We start from the raw sequence: 24,498 nt of genomic DNA, 5'->3' as shown, positions 1-24,498 counted from the left end.
AAGTTGTGATATATAACTTTCCTTTGTTTACTTATGGTCCCAGGGTTGACATATGGTACTAAGGTAGATTTACCTCACACCAGAGGTTGCTGTTAGTTGAGAAAACAACAGGGTGTGTGTTGATCGGATACTTACTCTATCCAACGTCATAGAGCAGTGCACGGAGTGGTTGAGACAACTATACATCAACTTAATCGATTTTGAGAATGACTTTGACAATATTCACCTTGACAGGCTCTGGCGTATACAGAGCGCCTAGGGCATACTGCAGCAGATAGTTCTCCTCATCAAGAACTTCTATGATAATTGCACCTTTAGGGTGGGAGTTAGTGAGTATAGCTTCAAAGTCAAGACTGGTGTGAGATAGGGATATCAGCGCTGCTCTTCAACTTAGTCATCGACTCGGTGATGCGACACACAACTGAGTCCAAGCCAGAGGCATCAGATGGATCTTATTTTCTACAATAGAGCACCATGAATATGCGGATGGCTTTGCTTTAACACACACACCAGCATATGCAAGAAAAGATATTTCGCCGCAAAATCTATGTACATCAAGTAGGCCTAAAGATTAACATAAAAAATCAGAAGACATTCTACTCAACATCCCTAACCCTTCACCAATCAAGGTGGATTGAGAGGACCTAGCCGTGACTGAAGAGTTCACCTCTGCAGGCAGTACTATCAGACATGATGGAGGGGAAGCCAGTGACATCAAGAGCAGACTGAAAAAGCTAGGAATGTCTTCAGAACGTTGTGTGGAAGGCATCACAGTACAGCACCAACACCAACCTGAGGCTTTACCAGAGCTAAATTCTGTCGGTACTCTAGCAAGGATCAGAAGGCTGGCGGATGATGAAAAGCAACATCAGCAAACTGTCAGCCTTTCACTCCAGTAACCTGACAAGAATATTGTGCATGTTTTGACCATGAACCATCTCCAACCAGGAACTGCCCACGAGATGCAAGCAAAAGAACGTGGTCACTATCCATAATTATGAGAACAAAATGAGGATAGATAGGACACAATATCAGAAGAGAACAAGAGTCTATCTCCAGAACAGATCTTCACTGGACCCCGGAAGGCAAACGGAAGAAAGGCAGGCCAAAGAACCCCTGGAAGTGAACTGTGGAAACAGAAAGGAAGACTCTAAACCACATCTGGGGCACAGTTAACAAACTTGCAAAAGACAGACAGAAGTGGAGGTCATTCATTTCTGACCTACGTGCCAGTCAGCATAACGGTCAGTAAGTAGAAGGTAAGAGATTCTCATAGAACCTTAGCTGTGTCTCCCTGAATGATGGTGTAGGCCTCTAAACCTAAAAACACAAAAATCATATACCTCTACACTTACTGCAATAAGCATCTTTTCCTGCTTAAGCAGTGACACAATCTTATGTGAGGTTGGAAGATTGACAGAAATTCCATGCAAAAAGACATATTTCACAATGGAATATGGTTAGGAAATCAGGATGAAGATCGGCTATCCATCAATAAATTCTGTAGGATGAGAAACATCAGAGAACATACGGTTGTGCTGTGTTACCATGCGGTCCTGGGATTGAAATTGCTTAACAAACAAAATATATACTGTTACCAGTGATATTACATTAGTAGTGGGCAGACCACAAACCCTATAAAAACCTACCCATCTCAGGAATGGTAGGGACTTTTAATAAGGTATTACCCTAGTTAGCATTTGTGAACTCATGTTTTTCTGGCTGATTAACACAACAGCACAAGAAGATATTAATGCAGATGTGGTACAAAAAATTATCTATGGGTGTACTGAAAAAACGTTTGCGGTTATCTGGAAAGACAAGGCAAAGATAGTCTATATATGGACACTCATAGGCAAAATTCTGAAAAACAACCTGGAACTTGCAAATAACTTGCCGCTAAAAACATACATTATTGTCCAACACCAGAACACAAAAGGCCACCTTCTGGAAAACAGGAATATCATTTGTTTAATTGTTCATCTGAGATCACATCATTACATATGTACAAAGGCAATAACTGAATTATATTCTGAAATGGAAATACATTTATAAGATGCTTCGATCATTTTTAAATATTTATAAAAATGCAAACATGTAGGTGCTGTGTGAAATCTTTATACAATTGAATGCACATTTTCTGCAAGGGCATGATTTGCTTTCATAAATCAAAGTCTGGTTAAAAATTCTTCTTTCACTAATGGTCCAAGCACACCACTTATTCCGATACATTTAACCCCCATCTTCCTTCTGCATTCTTCAATACAACTTGTGCCCCTTCCCTTATTGAACCAATGCGCATCCATTCAAATGTATTTAGTAACATTTGCTAAAATTTAGTATGGAGCAAAAAAGGAACATCGTGATATTTGTCATCTAGTAAAATACTTATTAGAAAGGGGGCTATCAGTTATGTCTAATCTGTCGTGCGCATGTTTTAGTGTGGACCCTGGAGCATATCTTGGCAATACAGACTACCTATTGGTAAATATAGCAGTCTCTATGATTGAGCTCAACCAAGTTTCTACTTGGGAATTTTTAAGGCATAATGCACTGCAATCAGCTGAGATTGCCTAATACAGTACCTTATAAGATTTAGAAAACATAATTTGTGTATAGTATGGCAACCTATGTGATCAATTAATTTTAGGTAGCTCATGTAGTTACGAAACGGTGCCTTTGAAAACAAGCTGCACACCCTTTCCAAGATCTGACTGCATTTTTACAAGGGAATGAATAATGATGCTATGCCTCACGGAGGTGGGAATTTCATCAGGTAATGTGCCACTCGAAGAGTGCATAGCTATGCATTCACCAAAAGTGCAAAGAGAGAAGGCGAACAAATACTGTATGCAATATTGCTTATTTCCTAAGCATTGGTTTAAAACCATCGCACAATGTTAGCAAATGGACTCACAATGTGTTTTCTGGATAGAGGCACAAAATAACTATGTTTATAAGACCCTGCTGCATCCATTGTTTAATATGCACACTCATACATGGACACCAATACTTCCAACCCTAGTTTACTTATTTCGATGACATCCTAATACTGTTTTGGGAACCTACTTTTTCAGTTTTGATATTTACAGATCTTAAAGTGATGCCAATATGTTGGCAGCAGGAAGATAATTTATTTGGAGAAAAAAAATCTTAGCTGCTATACCCAGAATTCTGGTCACTAGATCGTCTAATCCAGACATCGGGCATGTCTGGCTTACTATTGGGTAAAATTATTGGAGCTTCAGTACTGTAGGAAACATGATTTTTCCATGCGGTAATGTTTTGCTGAGAGGATGGTGGGGATATGTCAAAAACAGTTTCCCTTAAGGTTAGTTTCAGGGTATCCCTCTTTCCATTTAGGTTCCCTTTCTCAGCCAGGTACGATGACCCAACGACATCCACATCTGATGAACTAATCGATTCAATCAGCTTAGTGCTCTGATCAAAATCACTGAGACACGTTTCATTCGAGTCATTCAGAATATCAAACGAGCTTCCAGAAGAACAAAGGCACCTAGTATATTTATATCCTTCTGCCTCTGGCAGTTGTTCTTTTCCAGACCTGGATCTTATCTGCTGTTGAACGCTGCCTCCCTTATCGGCAGATACACCTAAATGGACTTCTTTTTCAATACCTGCAGAATGGCGATGGTCAAACACGGAGCCATTCCAAACCCTTGGACTGTATTTTTGGCATCTACAACCCCTACAGAGTTTATTTCCTAGAACTTCTGTTTCTGCTTCAAAGCTGATTTGCTTGTAAGGTGATGATGTCTGCATGGCAGAACACTGTCCAAAATCTGTTTGGTGGCTGGCAAGGTTCTCTCCCATTTTTGGTGCGTCCACTTTAAGAGTGTGATGGGTTCCCACCTTGGAGGGCTTGTTTTCCTGGAACTGCATGTCTTCTGAGAGGACAGAGGGTCGGTTGGACAACTTGCTTGTACAGGTGCTGTTATCAAAACTGTCACTGCGTTTTCGAGATAGTGGCTGAAGTTCATACTGTTCAGTATCTGCATTGGACTCTTGGTCTTTTCGTAAATGTATCTGTTTCTCGTTTCCTACGCAGTTGAATGTTCCATTTGGTCTAGGATCATCCTGGTATTCCTTTGCCGCATTGCTACATGGCCAAAGAATCTGCCCAAAATTCTTTTCAGGTCCAAAAAAACAGCACAAAGACTGGAAAAAGAAGCTAGCAAATCCACAGCTGATGCACTTGATCATCATAATAAATATCCCTAGTTTTCTGTATGCCAGCACAGTAGCCGGCAACATTATAATCCCAGCAGAGAACAAAGCAGAGGACCCCATGGCAGTTGCACAGCTCATCTGTTTGATTGAAAAAGCCACACGGGCCAAGCGATCAGAATGTGGGCACGTGTGGTAAGAAACACTGTAGTTCACGGTAAAGTCAACAGAGAGACCAACTGCTGCTGAGACAAAAAGAGACTCAACTGCGTTAAGCTGCCATTCTAAAAGAACCAGGAGCCCAATGGTCACCAATACTGTACCTCCAATGGCTATAACAGAAAACACACTGAGCAAAATATTCCACGTAGTGAGTAGTAGTACCACAAGTGCAATGGCTATGGACAAGCCAGTTACCACCATGGTTTCGGTGCTCAGGCTGAGCTGGAGATTGTACAAGTCCAAGTTACTTGTGAACCACCCATTCTGAAGTCCAGGCGGAGCTGCCCTTATTTCATTTGAAAGCCAGTGGCTTATTTTATTGTAAAATTGTCTGGTTGTACTATAATTGAAACTGTAATGATAGTTGGTTTGAAACTCCAAGACTAAAGCAGCTATATTTCCATCCACATTAAATCGTAGACCCAAATCATTTGCATTGGTATGATCACCTCCTTGTTCCATAACCATCATTTTTATGCAGTGCATAAAGACCTCACTCTTGTATGGGAAGGGGAAATGGTTGCAGCACAGATTAAGGTTGTGATCTCCCTTGGAGCACTGGCGACTACCCATCCACTTTTGGAAATCCTCCATGAAGCAAACTGTGGGTTTCGTTTCTGCACTGAAATGGTAGAAAGATAGATTTTTCACTTTGTGACAGAAATCAAGCAGCCACTTCTGGGCGTCAGAGCTCTGGATGGAAAAGGTGGGATCTGACACAAGTGTTCCATTGCTTTTTGGATTGAAGTGATCCCCATTGTCCACAGGCATGATTCCCCAAACCAAGGATATTGGCATTCGCTGTCCTTCTCCATGGTCCTGTCTTTCAAACATGAACTGGTGGCAGTATTCGGCATCATATCGTTCAAACGGGTGACTTAATCGGAACACTTGGACAGATGACATTTCAGAAGTAGGAAGTTTTAGTTTTGGGCTATAGCATGAAATGTAAGCACCTCCTATTGCTAAAGCAGCAAACCAGCAGATCCAGATGTACCGAAATTTGATAACACCACATGGCAAAAGTTTTTCAAATAAAAGTTTTGAAGTTTCAGACACTGTTTTTTGGAGGCCCTCAAATTTTTGGTGGAGGGACAAAATAACTTTTTTGTGCCCATGGGTATTCCAATATTCGTCCGCCTTGTACGTACAGTTTGTTGCTATGTATCTTTCATAAATCACCATTGATGCAGGAAGCCAGGTCACCATAAAGGTCAAGCTGATGAGCACAGATGTTCCCATGTAGATGGCAAAACACCGGACAGCAGTAATTTTGCTCATGTAACTAGAGTAGAATGCGGCTGCAGTTGTGAAGCATGAAACCAGCATAAGATACCCAAACTGGTGCATAGTTTGGAATACCCAATGCTGCAATCCTAGTGTTGGGTACTGTATTTTATTAAAGTTCCACAGATCATAGAAAACAAAGGTATGATTGGCACATATATTGCTGAGTAGAACGATCGCTATGAGGTTCACCAAAGGGAAGTAGGTCACTCTAAATGCTACCTTGTACAAAAAGAAAGAAATTATCAAAGAGCTGATAATTGCCAACATGACCATAAAAGTGATGAAAACAGAACGCAAATAAATAGATACACTTAATAAAATTGCTAATATTGCCAGAACAGGATACACAGTATCCAAGACCAGGTAGTGCTGGAATAACTTCTGTTTTAGTCCAAGATCCATCCCAGTGATTGAAGTGTAATTATCAAAGAGTTCCCAGGATTCAAGGTTGTCCATGTAGATACTCATCATTGATGGCCCTTTCTTTGCAGGTAAAAACAACACGCTGTACTTCAGGGATGGTACCTGGTAGTTGGTGGTCTGGGGGCTCAGGAAGTCTTTATCAACAAGGAAATGAAGGAGTTGGTAAATGGCACTGTATCGGGTACATTTGTCAGGAACTTTGGCACACTGGGGATGCTTCTCCGTTTCAGTACTGGGACCTAAGCATGATGGAACAAGGGTGCCTCGGTGGTAGTCTGGTGCACAAGAGCGAAGTACTGTCAGCGTATGGGAGATATCAGCCTGCGTGATCTCGAAGCATGAAGACCTATTGTACAGAACAGCAATGTAGTTCCCGAGAGACCAGCTTGGGCAGCACTCATTGGCTTCTGTACGTACACACAGCTCTTCAAAACTCGAATGGGAGCGTATCTAGAAAAGAGAAATAAAAAATAGGTGGTTAGCACAATATATAATTCCTTTGCATAGCAGTAGCACCAAAGCCCAGTGGTGAAAAGCCGAATGAACATTGACCCATACAAAGTATTGGCATATAACATACTTTTTATAAAGTATAAGCACAGCAACAGGAAATAGGCACATGAAATGATCCTTCAGCTCAGCCCTTTAAGATGGCCAAACACTGCAATACAGATGGCTCCTGCTCCGCTTCTTTGGGGAAAGATGTCCGCTTTTTGTATACAATAAATTACTAAGTGCCTGATTTATATCCTAGCTGATGGACCATGGTTCCGGCAGGGCAACGTAGTAAATAACTCTGTTGTCCTAGTTGAAGAACCGCCTGCCAGAGTTATAAATGACCGCCTACCTGGCGGTCATTTATAAAGCAACACTAGGAGATGATGGAAGAAGCAATGAAACGTTTCATACACTCACCCCCAGTCACAGATCTGGGTTGAAGCCATCATCGTTCTTTAGCTTACTTTGCCACCCCAGTTTATTTATAAAGGCATTGACAGGAACTGCCATTACGACGGTTCTGGACAATGCATTTTGCTGTTTGCTCCAGGGCTGTGTTAGAAGGATGCTGGGGATTACAATGGTCCACACGTAACTCTACATCTGACTGACCTGACAGATGACTTTGCCTGCTGATTGAGCTCTTAGCCTACCCGGCATTTACCCCGATGAGCGAACATTCCCCAATGGAACATTTGAGAAGCCATCCGGTTTAGCACGACTCAACAAGATTTATATATCTGTAGAAGTGCTTGACTCCACACATTTAGATTTATTTCTGTTGTTATGCACTGTACACATGAAATTTAGCCTACTGGACACAATACGTAAGGGTTCTAGAACTTGTATTACCAGTAAAAGACACTGCTACATGTTATGATTACAGTTAGATATATGTATTTGAGAATGTTGTATGAGTCTGTATGAGATTGGATGGTTGCTTTGTAGTATGTATGAATTTTTTTCTTATGTATCGTTTCTCACTCAGTGGTTATTTGCTTAACAGTGTATTGCATTTAAACTTGAATTTTATGTAACAATTTTGTTTATTTGTATGTACATGTATACGTAAATAGTTTTAAAAAAGGAGAAAAAAGTAAAGACATTTTTGATATATAAAAAAGAAGTCAAATAAACAATGATAAAATCAATGTTGTCATATGAATTTTGTTGATGTTATGACATTGTTGTTTAGCCCATGCTGAATTCAGTTCTATATTCATGAAAGAAATATAGGTCATGAGGTAGCTCTCTATATTGTGTTGCAGCCCTGCATGAAACAATAGTCTTTTTTCTTTTCAAAAACAAAATCTGGAAACAGGATTTTCTTTTTGAAAAGAAAAAAGTAATACTCCCCTCACCACAAGAGGCTTCTCCTACAGCAGTGGGAGCTTTATTACGATTTTACTGTTCCTTACGGCAGATTTTTCCTGGTGGTAAGGAGCAAAAGCCTGGAGAGCCAGTGCTTGCTTGAAGTTGTTAGGGTCTTAGATCTAAGAATTCCTGCTTGGAATAGAGAGCACCCACCTTACCTGTGGGGGAGTTTTACTGCTAAACACATCTTAAATAAGTAATTTTCATTGGAAGTGGTTCAGGTTCGTTCAAAGAAGGACCTTGATATTGATTAATCAGTGCATCAGTGAAAGATATGTCAAACAATCTATTTGGTCTATTTTGAAGGAAGGGCTGAAAATGCAATATCGTTTTTCAAGTTCTTTGCAGTGCTTTTAATCTGTGATGTAACAATAGCACCCTCGGGGGGGGGGGGCGGTATCTGAGCTCCAGGGGAGCCCATCCTGCAATGCAAGGGTGGCAGCTGAGAGCTCGTGACTGGGTCCAGAGCTTTGGGGTACCCCCCATGTATTTTTGCAGGGGCTCACCCTCAAGTTTTGTTACGCCATTCCTCCTAGTAAGACATTCTGTCTTGAGGTAGGTCTTACCACTAGCTGGGAGGAAAGCAGTGGGCCTGCTTGAGAGAGGACATGTTGGCAGTGTACAACAAAGACTGGCAGTGTTGGATGCAGGTTACGAGCTTATAGAGGTTGCTCCACGCGATACTGCCCGACAGTTAACTGCAGGTCCCAAGGCCCTATGTACTCTCATGGGGGCTGGCGATGGCGGAGGCCAACTTGGAAAACTGGGTATAACTCCCCTCGCTCTTCGTGTTGCCCTCAGATGTTGCTGCAGTTCGACCCCTTGCTCTGTTTACCATTATTCAAGTTTTTTCTGCTTGAGAAATCGCTGACAGGCATTCTGCTGGATATCCAGTCAGTTGAAAACAAACTCTGAACTGTTATATGAACCTATATTTAGTGAGCACAGATTTGGGGACTTCTGCATTACTTTTAAATTCGAACACTTTTTGAAGAAACAGAAAGAATTTTATCACCAAGTATCTTTGATTATGAAATGTCTATGTGACGCAACAACAACAAGGTTATGGATAGAATGTTTGAATTATTCTCAGCCAATGGCAATCACTCGGGCCACACCCCAGACTATTGTTTTCCACCCATCGTGCCACCACAGATTGGACACCGTTCATATGCAAATCAGTCCTGATCCTGGTTCAATATGAACATTCCAGCCCAAACTGTCAGACCAGGTCCTCCTTGAACCGAACACAAGCAACCCAAGACCAGTTAGCCATGATTAGGGTTCAACTGTCGGGTATAGCCTGGCAGTTCGGAGTGGACTGTTTCTGATGTAGCAGGCTCAAGATTGATTTGCATATGACTGGATCCGAACTGTGGTGGTATGGTGGGCAAAATAACAATGGACTTTGATGAAGCCTGAGTAATTACCATGCCTGAAATCAATTCAAGCATTCCAACCATCATTTCTTGTACACTCAAGTGTGTATGTGATGAGCATTTATAGTACAAGTAGTATTTAAGAAATTATGCATCTGTGTTGTAATTAGGAATTGAGGTAAATCAATGTATATGAATTATTTTTCAATTGCTTTGTTGAAAAATCAGAACTTAAAACCCATACATATTAAGAAGCGCACAGACATGACATTGAAAGTTGTTGTCTTACTAATAGGGAGAAAGGTTAATACATGTCCAAGTGATTACTTAGGTTTTGCTGAGTTTCAGCTTAAGGAGAGTCAAATTCATGTCCTGTTTGCAGAGAGCTACTTCAAGGTATGCCACAGTCAATATGAGAGTTGTATGCTGAACATTCATGACAGAATATTTAGGATCCCTTATTTATTTGTAGATATCATTTCAAACCTACAGACATCAGGGCCCGGCAAAGAGATGAGGCAGAGGAGTCAAATTCAGTGTTTATTTTATCTCTATTTATTCCACTGCCATTTCCCTGTTTTCGATATTTGTCTCACCTCTTATTTTTTGTAGAGTGACTAGTGAGTGCAGTGAGGAGTGGAAAAACCTTTCGCTCCATTTAATCTGTAGAAAAAAGTTAGTGCTTTCTGACACATTCTCCTTCCAAGATGACCAAAGGCATTTAGAGTTGGACTATAGCAGGCTTTCCTTGGAACATACTGATATCATACATTGTTGAGCCTTCGTGCAGACCTGACCATGCTCAAGAGTGTTGTACAAGCAGTCGCTTCCTAAGCAGTGTTGCAGGTGTGGGACTGTCTGTGCAGTAGTGCAGGGAGCCAGTTGGACATTACAACCATCTGCCTTTCTCCCACCACCACATCTTCTGCCATTTTGCTATCACTGTGTATACATGTCCTGCGAGTTGCAGGGATGTGATGGCAGAACCTCTAGGACAAAAAGTTATCCCAGTAGGTGACATGCAGTCTTGTAGATGGCGAGTGAGAGGGGATGCAGACCAGGCCCGTATGAGGGAGCACTGTAAATCAGTTGCATCCTGAGACAGACGTCTGTCAGCAGTCTGCTAAATATAAATCTGAGCAGTACAACTGTGGGCTAGTGCAAATCTGAAAGACGCTTCAGTCAAGCATTGGCTGATGGCAGCCTGAACCAAATCGAACAATATCCGATAAGGACTGACCCAAAGGCCTTCTGTGTAATTGTTTGTTGGTGTTGATGATCTAAGCTCTTGAAATCAGCCGAAGCTTTCTGTATCCAGACCTAAAAATGGATGTCAGATTTCCCCTTAGAAGGATTGACCTTGCAAGTGAATCTGTCTGCTTAAAGTAGAGATATGGGGTAATGAGGAGTGTCGGAGAGAGTAATAGGGGGGTGGGAGGTGGGAAAAGCTGAAGATAATTCATGTTTATCATCAAAGGTACGATATTAGGGGATTACAAGGACCGTTATGTAAGACTGAGATGCAAAAATGAAATGTAGGACTCAGACACTGCACTTACATAGGTTGACTGTGAATTTTGGTGTAGTGGAATTTCATAAAAAATCATAGAACAAGAATCAGTTAAACAAATATGTGAGCTATAGAACACAGAACAGAGTAACTAGGGGCATAATTATGATGCCGGTAGGACTTTCATCTGACCACCATCCTGTCGGGAATGGGACCGCCCCACTAGCTGTTGGCAGTCCCACTACAGGTATTACCATGCCCTTCAAGGTGGCCGCACTGTGTATATTTTGCATTGCGGCATGTGCTGTGGGTTTCAGCAAACGGCGCAATACAAAAAACACATTTAGCATTTCCCTGCCCTATGTGGCAGGCACCATGCGGTGCCTGCCACATGGTGCAGAAATATGGGCGCCCATGTCAGAGGGCCAGGGAAAAGTAGGCCAGCAAGTTGCTTTCCAGGTTAACCCCCATGAAAAGATCGTCAGAAAGGGACATTGAAATAACTACGGCGGTGCCTGAGCACGCACCACCACTGTGGTAGGGATTGCAGTCCCTCCAAAGGTCCAACGGGCTCAAGGAGCCTGTCCGATCCATGGCGGTTGGTCTTTCCACCCTCCTTTCATCCGCCCTCCATCGTAATGCGGCGGGAGGTCAAGCAGGATCCAATGGCTGTGGGACTGCCACCGATGGTGGCGGTCCCACCGCCATCATAATCAGGCCCTAGGTTCTGAAAGATCTTGTTTGTTATTGCAATTTACTCTTCCAGTGAACGAACAATGGAATGATGTTTGCATGTAGTGAACGAGAAGTTATTACCCATTTCCGGACAAGAAATTAGCAGTGGACTGTGTCCTGTTTTGCTTTTTCATCTAATACACAATTGCAACATTCAGAAAATGCATAAATTAATTTAAGCTGACACATGATAAGGAAGAAGGTTGCCTCACTAACCTTGTCCTGTTCTATTCGACACATAGACTGAATTGCCTGCAGGTTCCATAAGCTCCCAGATGTTTTTGACATAAACACGAGTTGCGAGTAACTCTTTCCTACAAAATAAAATGTAAGTTTAGGCAATATTGGCAAGGGTGTTCGATCCATGAGAAGGTGTGTAATGCATACAACTTGTATTTTAGAGCAATGTTTTGTTTTTTACACATTCATTTTTAGTTTTTTTCACCAACACTAGATTATGAAGGCATTTGGCCAACAGTCGTAAATGTAAAGTCTTTTGAACTGTGAGAGACTCCTTAATACCTTCTGAAGTTACATGTAGAACATCTCCTTATGTCAAATACATTGTTTTCTAGAATTGCTAGAAGAAAAATTACAAAAGCTTGTATTACCCCCTCATTAAAGTTTCATGACATATCAGTGTTTCTTATCACCCTTCGACCATCTATAACCCCAACTCTCATAACCATGTCATGTTCTACTTCTCATCTCCTTCTGGTTGAGAAATGAGAGAATCCATCTATCTTCTTGTATACTGGCTGCTGAGCAACTGAACATGGTTATTCTATGCTTGCTGAATTAGTTGGAGGTGGTATCTGTTAGACGTGAAGTCTCCCACCTAAAGCCTAAGTGATCACTGTCCCCTAGTTGCCATCTACCATTCTGCAATTTAACTTTTCAATGGAGCTGTAGTGGAACAATATTATGTTATTTTCTTGTGCATGTGTCACCAGTGGCGACTGCTAGCAGGAAAATCGGTGGGGCGGCCTGGGGGAAAAAAACGTACCTGCAGCCTGACATCCGCTGCCTCGCCATGCGTCTGCTGCTTCGAACAGTGGGGCGACGCTCCTCCGCCATAGCAGAGGAGCCACCCATGTGTGTCACTTTAACTCATGCATAATCACTGCTGAGAAACTGGCAATTGTTCTTTGCTCGCCGAAATAGTTGGAAGGAGTAGAGGGGGATCTGCTACCAGCTGAGAGATTGACTGCTCCTCCCCTAGTTGCGGCCTACCCTGTTGTATTTAAACTAGGGGGCTCATTAGGATGCCTGTGGGACCAACACTGACGGCACATCGGTGTCGGTCCCATCGGCATCTTAAGCAACAGTCAGACCACCGCATTACAATGTGGTTGATCCGACTGCATGTGTTAGGGACAGACCACTGTGGTTCCGACATGCTCAAGGAGCCCACTACAGTGCGCTTGACGAAGGTATTTTGAGGTGCGCCGAAGGGCTCCCTCGTACGCTGAACTTGCACTGCCATTTTTTTATTAGATAACCTCTTGAAAATCGCTTCTGTTTTTAAAATTGTTCTGCACAAAATTGTAATTTACACTGTACCTACCAGCTCCACGGTCCCCGGTCCACCACCAAGTTTTTGGATTGTTGTGGAGGGACGCAGGACGAGATTTCGGGCCCCGGAAGTGATTTACTACTTCCGGGCCCATCCGCCTTTCAGTCACACCAATCACTCATCCCCACTTACCCGCCCACTCACTACATAGCCAGATGGTTTACAAGTCGCGCAGCGGGCGCGCCGCTGGCGCGCCTAAGGCAAGCCCGTCTACGCCCGTCCGGGGCCGGCCGGGGCCTAGGGCCATACCCCCTGCCCAACTTGCCCTCGCTTATCCCTCAGCAGAGCTCAGAACCTGCCATGGCAACTGGCCCATTAGCACTGAACTCCGCAGCAGGCTACGCAACACCGGGATTTACTCCCTACCCCTGAGGTTCTGCCCGCAACTCTGGCTGATCCATCCCCTACCACTCCCCTGGCACTTTCCAGTGCCCTCCAAACCCCTTCCCCAATCACTCACCCCAAACCCACTCCCAACAAACTCTCCATCTGGTATCTAAACACCCGCTTGTTAGCCGGGCACCAGGTAGAGATCTTCCACCTGCTCGACACTAACAGTCCTGACATCCTGTTTCTCTCCGAAACATGGCTCTCATCTGAGTCCACACCAGACATCCTGGCTGCTCTCCCTGATAATTACTATATCCTCCAGACTAACCGGACAGATGGGAAGATTGGGGGGGGAGTTGCCACCATCATTGCTCACCCACACATCTTCACTTCCCTTAAAATTCCTATTAGCCATTTGGCTGACATCCTAGCAGTCACACTGCACTCTAAACATTTTCCGCTGGCATGTGTTCTCTGCTACCGGCCACCTAACCCTTCTCCGAACTTTATCCAGTTCTTCAGCAATCTGGCCGCAGAGCTGGTGGTCAACCACGGCAAGCTCCTCATCATAGGAGATTTCAACTACTTGCCACATGACCCACTTGAGAATCCCTGCTCCAAACAATTTAGGAACTTACTCTCTGGGCTTAACCTCTCAGAACAGATCAAAGTGGCTACCCACATTAAAGTGAAATCGTTTTTGGACCAGGTCTGGAGTCTAAACCTGGACATTCTTGAACTCCGAGTATCCCCCTGTGCCTGGTCCGACCACTACTTTGTTTCCCTCTCCATCAGCCTGCCGATCTCCACCGTAACACACACAGCTGCTCCCACTATGGTCAGAAATTGGAAGCATGTAGACATTCCCTCCCTCTGCAATAGCCTCACCTCCACCCTTCCCGCCTTTCCCGACCTCATGGATCCTCAATGCTCATCGCACACGCAGGCTGAAGCCCTCACCTCCTGGCTGACCCAGCCAAGAGACAACTTTGCCCCTTTGTAAGTTCTTGAAATAAAGAGACCCCACGACGCCAAACTTTGGTTTACTACAGACCTTAGGGACAGGAAGCTCGCTCTGCGCCAATTGGAGCGCAAGTGGAGGCTTCACTACTGCCCCCTCAAAAAATCTTTGTTCTTAATAGCCCTACAGGACTACAAAGTAGCCATCGTTGCGGCTAACTCTGCATACTTCTCTGCGAAAATACTTAGTTCCAGCTGTGAATCGAAAACCATTTTTTCTATCGTGGATGAGCTGGTAAAACCTGACCGCATCACTGATAAATCCCCCCATCGCAATCCCTCTGCGACTCCCTCAATAGCTATTTTATTGAAAAAATCATAACAATTAAAACTAGTATCCCCACTGCTGCTACCATACCGCATTCCACAGTGGCCCCCCCAACCCCGTTCACTATCTCACGTTCCCCACGCTCACTGAAGAAACATTCTTTTCTCTTCTCTGGAAAATTAAGTCTGGCTCCCCCAGGATAGCTGTCCCCCTCACATCAGTCGTGAGATTTACCTTAATATTCCCACGCCCCCTCTCACTCTCTTAAATAACTCTCTCTCATCAGGGGTGGTCCCCCTCTCCTTCAAAACAGCTGTGGTCTCACCCATCCTTAAAAAACCTGGAGCAGACCCCGGCACTCCCTACAATTTCCGCCCAATTTCCCTCCTCCCCTATTTGGGTAAAGTCCTGGAAGCCTTTGTGGTTAACTGCCTGAGCACTTTCATCGAATCTATCCACTTCCTTGACCCCCACCAGGCTGGCTTCAGGCCTCAGCACTCCACTGAATCAATCGCCCTGGCCGTCCATGAGGAGCTAAGAAAGGGGGCAGACCAGAACATCTCTCAGGCTCTGGTGCTCCTGGATCTGTCGGCGGCGCTCGACACCGTTGACCACACCATCCTACTTGAAAGTGTCAAACACGCCGGCATCCGGGGGCTACCACTGAGATGGCTTACCTCCTTTCTCCAAGATCGTGTTCAGGCAGTCTCCCTCCCACCCTTCTCCTCAGTAGGAAAGCGTCTCACCTGTGGAGTCCAGCAGGGCTCCTCGCTCTCACCACTCCTTTTCAATCTTTACATTCGTCCCCTCATCTCGGAGCTTCAACAAAAATCAGTCACCATCTTCAACTATGCTGACGACCTGCAGATTATCTTTAACATCAACCCCTCCCCATCCTCCATCCAAAACGTCCATTTGGCCATGAATTTTATCAGCTCCTGGAGGAACCTAAATCAGCTCAAACTTAACCCAGACAAGACTGAGTTAGTTCTCACTGGTCCCCACAGTAACCCCTGGAATTCTTCTTTCTGGCCTCTCTCACTTGGCCCCTCCCCTTCCCCTGTTGACTCTGTCAAGAGCCTAGGCATCACTATTTGCAAGGACCTCTCCATGAAGGCGCAAATTAACTCAGTTGTATCCGTCTGCTTCTACCATCTGTGCCGCATCCGCAAAATCAGCAGACTTCTCTCCCGAGAAGCTCTTGTGCAGGTCACCCTGGGGCTAGTCAGGTCCCGCATCGAATATGCAAACTCCCTATATGTGGGCATACCAGCATATCAATCACAACACCTCCAACTCATCCAGAATCAGGCAGCCAGGTTGATCTATGGCCTGCCAAAATCCACCCACACCAAGCATCTCCTTAAGAACCTTCATTGTCTCTCAGTTGCCCAGCGCAGCCTCTTCAAACTTGGCCGCCTAATTCACAAAGCCCTTTCCTCTCAGGGGCCCCCTTTCATCTCCTCCCTCTTACATCGATATGTTCCCCAACGTGCTCTTCGCGCCTCCAACTACAATCTTCTCACCCCCTGCTCCTTCAGGCGTAAGAAACATGGAGGCCTGTGATTCTCCACCCAGGATCCTCTCCCTTGGAAATCCCTCCCCCCTGCACTCCGCCTTCTCCCTTCCTACGCTCACTTCAGAAAATCACTTAAAACCTGGCTTTTCTCGTTAGCTCACAACTAGTTCGCCAGTTATGTACCGCACAGCCCTCCCACTCCAACGCCAAGAAACCGTTTACAAGTCCCATTTATCATATCATCATATCACTGGCCCTGCATTGGAATTTAAACCCTACAATGAGGGGGGTGCCTGCTAATGCACCACCGTAGGGATTACAATTGCCCTTCCGGACGGCATTTCATTGGTGGTCCGACTGCCATTGAAAGGCTGTCAGAAACGGACTTTAGAGGCACCTAGCAGGGCCCCCATCCCTCCGTGGTATCTGCTAAGAGGCCTGGGGGCACCACTGGCGCCCCCACAAACATCCATGCCTCAGGGTGCAGGGGTGTTTAAAAAGATGCATTTTGGCATTGGGGCTTGTGCTACAGTCCTTTTCTGGGCCTCAGCACAAGTCTCAATGCAAAGAGGCATGTTTCCGACCCCCTCCACGGTGATCGGATCCTAATTAGGAGGTCAGGACTCCTGACTACCTGTTGGCCACTGCTACGATGTCGGTCGGACAGTCATGGTTGATGCTGTGAAATCGTTTTTTTACTTGCTGAGAACTCTACCAAAGCCTTGCATTATTGCACATTAACACATATTTTAAATGTACTGCCAGCTTGTATTTTGGTAGTGTATGCTGTGCATTTAGCTTTAAGCTCGAGAAAGCAGAGCCTCGTTCTAAAGTTGGCTTAGACAAGCGAGAAACTGCAGATTTAGTGAAGTCAGCTTTCTACCTTACCCAACTGTATTTATATTCCAATGTTTCCTAAAAGTCGTCCCACAAGAACGGCTGGGCTCCTTGTTAGCTCCTATCTTGAGTTATATATTTGAAAATGTGCTCTATCTCCCACTGGTTGTGTAGTTGCGTTAAAAAAATGTATAAATATCGAAATTGAAGTGAAAACTAGCATTGTATGCTCCAACTACTTAGATGGTGAAGCACCTATCTTTTGAAATTAAGAATTTGAATTTAGAATATTTTTGCTGCCAGCTATATTTTTGCACTTAACATGCATTAGACTCCAGTGGGCTTCGCAGAGTGTTATTTTTCTTCAGCAATACAGAGTGTCAGCATGCAAGGTGAAGACTGGGGCCATCAGAGCCCAGAAACTGTTTGTTTTTAGAATTGCATGATGTCCTGAATGTACAAGCGAACTAAAATGGAACATTCATCTGTTAAAGTAAGAACAAGGGGCTAGATGCACTAAACACTGTCTCAAATTGTGATCAGTACTTTTGCTACCAGTGTGATATTTTGAAAACTGACCTATGTACTAATCGGCCGGTTTGAAAAAAACTCAAAAAAACAAATCCCAGTGGATCGCAATATTCATGAATATTAGTGAGGCAGGTTTGAAATTTCTACCTACTATGATTCGCTGCCATCACAGGGATGGTGGCCAGCTGGAAGGGCGCACAGCAAAAAGGTTACCACCTCCTTTGAAGTGTCGATAAAATATCAATGTTTTGCGCCTGACTTAGGTTGCAAAACATTGATACATAGCATACCGATTCGGTGTTTAGAAGGGACGCTTACAACACACACCAATCCGTATCCATTTCTAAACATATTTAGAGTTTTACAAACAGTTTTCTGGATCACTAAATGCATTGAGTAGATGTGAAAAAAGGCTTTAGCATATGTAAACCATAGAGCTGTTTACATTAAATCAGGACAGTGAACTCAGCTCCGCTCAGGAAGTTTGCAGATTTATTTGCACTTTTTGCCTAATGCGGAGCTCGCTGAGTTCTGAAAAACTATGCTACACATAGCGTAGCAGAGTTTTTTTCCTCGTTTGCGTTCGTCAACGTCAAGTTGTTGAGCGTGAGCGAGGAAAATCTACCTCCTGGAGAGATTTTTCCTTGTTTGTGATCATCACATCAAGTTGGCGAGCCCAAGCATGGAAAATCAACCTCCCGGCGAGATTTCTCAACGCGGGCAGTAGGATTTCTCATTGCGAGTGGTAGCATATGCTTGCTACAGCTGTCGTTGAGAAACTGCCACTCAACTTTTTTTATACTTTTTACTCAAGCGAAAGAAAGGAAGCAGCATCCGCTTGTGCTGTGCAAGGTGCTGTTTGCAGCAATCGCACACTGTGGACAAGCAGCTGGCACTGAAAATCACTGCTAATAGCATTTATCTAATGCACTCCGCCACTTGCGGAGCTCCAGGTAGTCCAGCGGACTTTATTTTCCACTTTGAGCGGAACTCCGCAAACTCTGCCCAGGCTTACTTTACATATTGTTATAAAGGGTGTGTTCTACAGAATCTGTTTTTAGATCTACTGGTGGAAGCTAGGAGCAAGGTTTTTCCTAAACTAGAACTGTCAGGTTTTGTAATCTATGGTTGTGGGGGGAAGAAGTGGTCTGTGGCCAAGCTTCCTTTGTTGACTGTCACCACCAGGTTCCGCCACTGTGGTGCCATTGGGTAGATTTGTAGGTTGGACCCAACCTAGATTGGACATGGATGTCCATCTGATGTACATTAATCATTGAGGACATACTCACTGTTCGTTACTCTGAAATGGTAGGCAGAAAGCTGATAAAAAGTGCTCTAAAGAACTGAATTGTTTCTGCGTTGCTAAGTGTTTTCTCCTATTTCGACTTATACCTGTTATATAGGATACCAGACGACTCCACTTTACCAGCGACACAGTGATTCAATACTGCGCCTTCTTTAACAACCTAATGCATTCTTGGAGTAGTAGTCCTGGTTCACTTCAGTTTATTCACTTGAACTAACAGCAATTAGCAAAGCAATAATGGCCTTATTGTGAGTTTGGGGGTCTTGGAGCGGGCCGCCATGCCAGCACCCTGGTCCAAATTCGCCAAACCTGTAGTGAGTCCGCCCAATGCATTACAAGTTGTAATCCTGGTGGGCAGTCCTGCGGTGGCGGTGCCTTTCAAAGGCTCACAGGAGAGTCTTAGAAAGGCACCACCGTAGGAGTGCCACAGCCTGTTCCTTGCACGGACAGACATGAACAATTTTGTGCATTTCTGTCCATGCAGGAACAGAGGATGCAAAAATGCAGAGGGGGCAAAGCTTGTGTCCCCCTACATGCACCACCGTGCACAAATGCAAGAGGGAGCCCTGTCGGGCTCCCTTTGTTTCCTCACTGCTATCATTTTCATGGTGGGCTCACTGCCATGAAAAGGGTTGCAGTGAGTAAACTAGTAATATGCTTGGTGGTGTCGCAGTGGCACCGCCAGCATATCACAGCATCACACTGCTGCACCACTGTTGTGAGATCCCTGGCTTTTGCAGCGGTTCTGTGGTGGCCCCACTGCCGTAGTTGTAATATGGCTGGTGGAACGCAACTCTGGTGGTCCAGGGAACTCATAATTAGGCCTTAGTCTTTGGTGAAACCAAATCATACTGTATGCAATCACAGCCTTGTTATCTCTCATTGGGCTTGTCTTTAAGACTGCCCTAACCATCCGAAACAACTTTACTTATCATGATAGCTGAACCTTCTGACAGTGAAATATGTAAGCTAGAGGAGCAATGGGCATAGAAATAAAAATGTCTATGTATTTGTATTTGTAGAACAATGGGATACCTTTAACATCAAGCAAAAAGTGACAGTTACTATACCCTGGAAGTGACTTCCATTACTGGGGCTTCCAGGCCCCTGGGGGTCCTTCCTGAAAATGACACCGCTTTGGGGGTCACATTACTGTGTTGGGTCACGTGTGTTGTGACATCACTCTGGTTACGTGCTAGTCACGTGCTCATGGCCCTAACATGTTGTAAGGGTGCAGTCACAGCAGGCACTGGGCTTTTCCTAGTGTAAAGGACATTGTAACAGGCAAAATGGCAGCACTCTTGGGGTGCACAGTCTGAAACTCTCTAACAAAACAAGCCTGGGCATGTTCAGACAGCCACAGTCATGTGTCAGCTTGGGTCTGAACATACCCTGGCCTGTTTTGTTAGAGACGCCCTATTTATTATTCAGCTTTTAGAGGACTGTTGGTGGGTTTCGTCAAATAGGGTCAAATTAATGCCTTTGTATTATGTAACGTCTGTCCTCTGGACGTGGGCAAAACAGAGCCGTTTGTGGTGAGGGGAGATTTGTATAGACGGTTTTAGAAGGAGGGGGTGAGGAATGAATGGTGGAGAAAGAACGAGAGAGAGGGAGGAAACAGAGAAAGAGAAAAATATAAATGAATATAAATGAATTAAAAGGAAAATATGTCTGTCTATCATATAGTCTGTGCATGAAGAGAAGATGTTACTGCATTGATCCTGCAGCTAACCACACGAAGGAGCTTTTCAAGCTAGTCAATGAGTTCTCCAACTCAGCAGCCATAGAAAACAACATCAACACCTCCCAGGAACCCTCAAACACCCTTTCGGACTACTCCCACAACAAGATCTCCGCCATCTACAACAACTTTGACCCCCCAACCCACCTCCCTCAGACAACCTCAGTCAACCAGCAAACACCGACTGAATGATAATAATCTGATAGCCTCTCACCACCCAGACCACAAAAGACATCATGGCGACCACCCACCCCTGTGCCCACCATCTCTTCAACCTTGGAACCATCCAATCAACTCAGAACTCACCAACATCCTAAACTCCTCCATCTCCCCCACAACCTTTCCAAATATCTGCAAAGATGCCGAAGTCAAACCCCTCACTAAAAAGCCATCCACCAACCACAACAAACTCAAAAACTACAGTCAGTCTCCATGCTTCACAGCCCTGAACAAGTAGTTGAGAAGGCCATCAACCAACAGCTCACCAAACACTTTGAACACAACCACATGCTCAACATCTCACAGTCAGGACCGAGACTGCACTGATCGCTGCCACAGACGACATGAGATCCATACTTAACAATGGAGAAAATGTGGCCATGATCCTCCTTGAGCTCTCGGCGGCTTTTGACACCGTCTCCCATCACACCCTCATCGAAAGACTCTACATTATAGGCATCCAGCAGAAGCCGTCAAACCGATCATCTCATTCCTCACAGGGCGCACACAGGCCTTTCATCTGCCTACCTTCACCTCAGGTCCCAAGAACCTCTTCTGTGGTGTACCTCAAGGATCATCCCTCAGCCCCACCCTCTTCAATATCTATATGACCCCCTTGTAGATGTCATCAAATCCCACGGACTCAACATAATCTCCTTCACTGTCAACACCCAACTAATCCTCTCACTCATCGAAGACCATGCCAACACTGGAATCAACTTCCACAATGCAATGACTGACTTAGCCAATTGAATGAGAGACTGCTGCCTCAAACTGAACTTGGACAAAAACAGAAGTGCTGATATTTGGAAGGAACACCACCGCATGGGCCCACACCTGGTGGCCAGCAGAACTCGGACCAACAGCTGCACCGACAGACCATATGTGCAACCTGGGCATCATCATCGACAGCAAATTGACCATGAAATACCACATCAATGGAGTCACCTTCTCCTGCTGTTACAACAACCTGTGCATGCTCTGCAGAATCTTAAGATGGATCCAAAGTGACACCAAAAAGACTGTCACTCAGACATTCATCTATAGCCGCCTTGACTACAGCACTTCCCTTCACACTGGAATTTCCACCCACCTCCTCAGAAGACTCCAAACCATACAGAACACTGCAGAGAGACTCATCCTGGACTTCCCCAAATGGACCCAAGTCACTCGACACCTCACAAACCTCCACTGGCTCTCCATTCAGAAGAGATGCCAATTCAAGATCCTTACACATGCCTACACAACCTTAAACAACTAGGTGCTGTCCTGCTTAAACATTGGCTGAAATGCCACCAGCCCTCAAGACACCTGTGTTCCACCTCACTCGCCCTCACCCACACCCCTCACATCTGCTGTAGCTGCTTCTTCTCCTACATCACCACCAGGACCTGGAACAACCTGCCACTCAGCCTTCGGACTGATCCCACCCTGGAGGTTGTCAAAAAGAAACTCAAGAACGGGCTGTTTGACTAAGCTCCGGCAGGTTCAGCGCCCAGATAACCCTCAGAGTGACAGCGCTAAACAAATGCTGATTGATTGATTGACTGCAGCAAAAGCCTTTCATAGCCCCATAGAGCCAGAGCACATCTCCGGCACATAAATTACACGCCAGAATCCTTGATGAGACAAATGGGGGCTCCTCAACGAGATGCATGGGAAATACAGAGGAAACCCCGCTTTCTCCCTAAGCCTTCTGTCTTATCTTAGGCTGTGAATATAAGACGTAAAAAGGTCCTTTTTTTTAGAAAAGTCCAGACAAATGTATAAATCAATCAAGACTGATATGAAATGGAACATGGGTATGGGCCCTACCCACACCATCCCAAAGTGTGCCCATCTCATTAAAAAAAAACAGCATTTTGACTAAGCATGGGCAAATTTTGCGAATTCGCAATTTGCGAATTTGCGAATTTGTGAATTCGCAATCCGCAAAATCCGCGAATTTGCGGATTCGCGGATTTTGCGGATTGTGTGGGTAAAGGCCGGGCGGGAAAATGGTGCACATCGCTAGTGTGAGGGGCAGGGCCAAACTGGCGAGGCTTATATGCGAGTTCACATGCCTCTTGTGTGTATAAAAGGACAGGCACGGATCAGAGAAGATCGTGGTCACAGGAACTGCACAGGGATTGAGCTCGTGAAAGTCAATAATGCAAAGGCCTCCATCAAGCATCATAGCTATTTTTCGACGATAGATATGGGGAGAACGCACACCTGCCCAGCCTCGACAAAACTCACATTTTTGGGGGGGCTGATTAACTTTGCCATCACACCGAAGAGCACCGGGGTCCCTCGAGTGAGCTGTCCTTCATAGTGGGTAAAGGGCTGGAAAACGATGCACATCGCTAGTGTGAGGGGCAGGGCCAAACGGGCGAGCCTTATATGCGAGTTCACATGCCTCTTGTGTGTATAAAAGGACAGGCACGGATCAGAGAAGCTCGTGGTCACAGGAACTGCACATGGATTGAGCTCATGAAAGTCAATTATGCAAAGGCCTCCATCAAGCATCATAGCTATTTTTCGACGATAGATATGGGGAGAACGCACACCTGCCCAGCCTCGACAAAACTCACATTTTTGGGGGGGCTGATTAACTTTGCCATCACACCGAAGAGCACCGGGGTCCCTCGAGTGAGCTGTCCTTCATAGTGGGTAAAGGGCTGGAAAACGGTGCACATCGCTAGTGTGAGGGGCAGGGCCAAACGGGCGAGCCTTATATGCGAGTTCACAATCCATCTTGTGTGCATAAAAGGACAGGCACGGATCAGAGAAGCTCGTGGTCACAGGAACTGCACAGGGATTGAGCTCGTGAAAGTCACTAATGCAAAGGCCTCCATCAAGCATCATAGCTAATTTTCGACGATAGATATGGGGAGAACGCACACCCGCCCAACCTCGACAAAACTCACATTTTTGTCCTGTAACTATTTTAAGATGGCGCCGGCAAGCTGCCAGCGTCATCCTAAAATAGTTACTAAATTAGCTTCATCAGGAAGCACTAATAGATAAAATAAAGCAGGTGCTCGAGCACCTGCTTTATTTTATTTATTAGTGCTTCCTGTTGAAGCTAACTTAGTAACTATTTTAGGATGGCGCTGGCAGCCTGCCGGCACCATCCTAAAATAGTTACAAGTTCAACAGGCTTGAACTTTTGCCCCCCAAATCCGCCGCTTGCGGATTTTGCGGATTTTCAGTAAATTCGCGGGAGTTCGCGGATCGCGGATTTACCGAAAATCCGCGAAATCCACGAGCGGAACGGATTTTGCGCACATGCTTAATTTTGACCAAACTAAGTCTTTTTTTTAAAATTCATGAAGCTGGAGTGGCTTTGGAGGTGTGGAAATCTGTGCATTATTAGTATTCTCTACTAAGTATAAAATGCCACCCTAATCCCCGACATAGCCAGAATCAGCCATGAAACGCCTATTTTAAGTCTGTGGACAGAGGGGATTCCCGATCAACATGGAGAAATGCTTTGACCTGTAACATGATGGGAAGACTGGGGACACAGGACCACTTCTGCTGCAGGTAA

The 24,498-nt window shown here is 44.8% G+C and overlaps 1 protein-coding gene across 2 annotated transcripts in view; it reads right to left on the bottom strand.

Moving 5' to 3' along the window:
- Positions 1 to 1,950: 1,950 nt before the first annotated feature.
- DISP2 (dispatched RND transporter family member 2) overlaps positions 1,951 to 24,498 on the bottom strand; it is a 204,821-nt gene continuing 182,273 nt past the window's right edge. For both annotated transcript variants that reach the window (XM_086937397.1, XM_086937398.1), the window contains 2 exons: positions 11,836 to 11,933; positions 1,951 to 6,573 (listed from right to left, as the gene is read on the bottom strand). In XM_086937397.1, coding sequence (XP_086793523.1) covers positions 3,154 to 6,573; positions 11,836 to 11,933 — 3,518 coding nt within the window. In that variant the 3' untranslated portion in view covers positions 1,951 to 3,153. The remainder of the gene's footprint in view (positions 6,574 to 11,835; positions 11,934 to 24,498) is intronic.

This window comes from Lissotriton vulgaris, chromosome 9, assembly GCF_964263255.1.
Source record: "Lissotriton vulgaris chromosome 9, aLisVul1.2, whole genome shotgun sequence".
In the NCBI taxonomy this organism is placed as follows: domain Eukaryota; kingdom Metazoa; phylum Chordata; class Amphibia; order Caudata; family Salamandridae; genus Lissotriton; species Lissotriton vulgaris.
The sequence above is the reverse complement of the archived record's forward strand: the minus strand, read 5'-3'. Positions and strand labels throughout refer to the sequence as shown.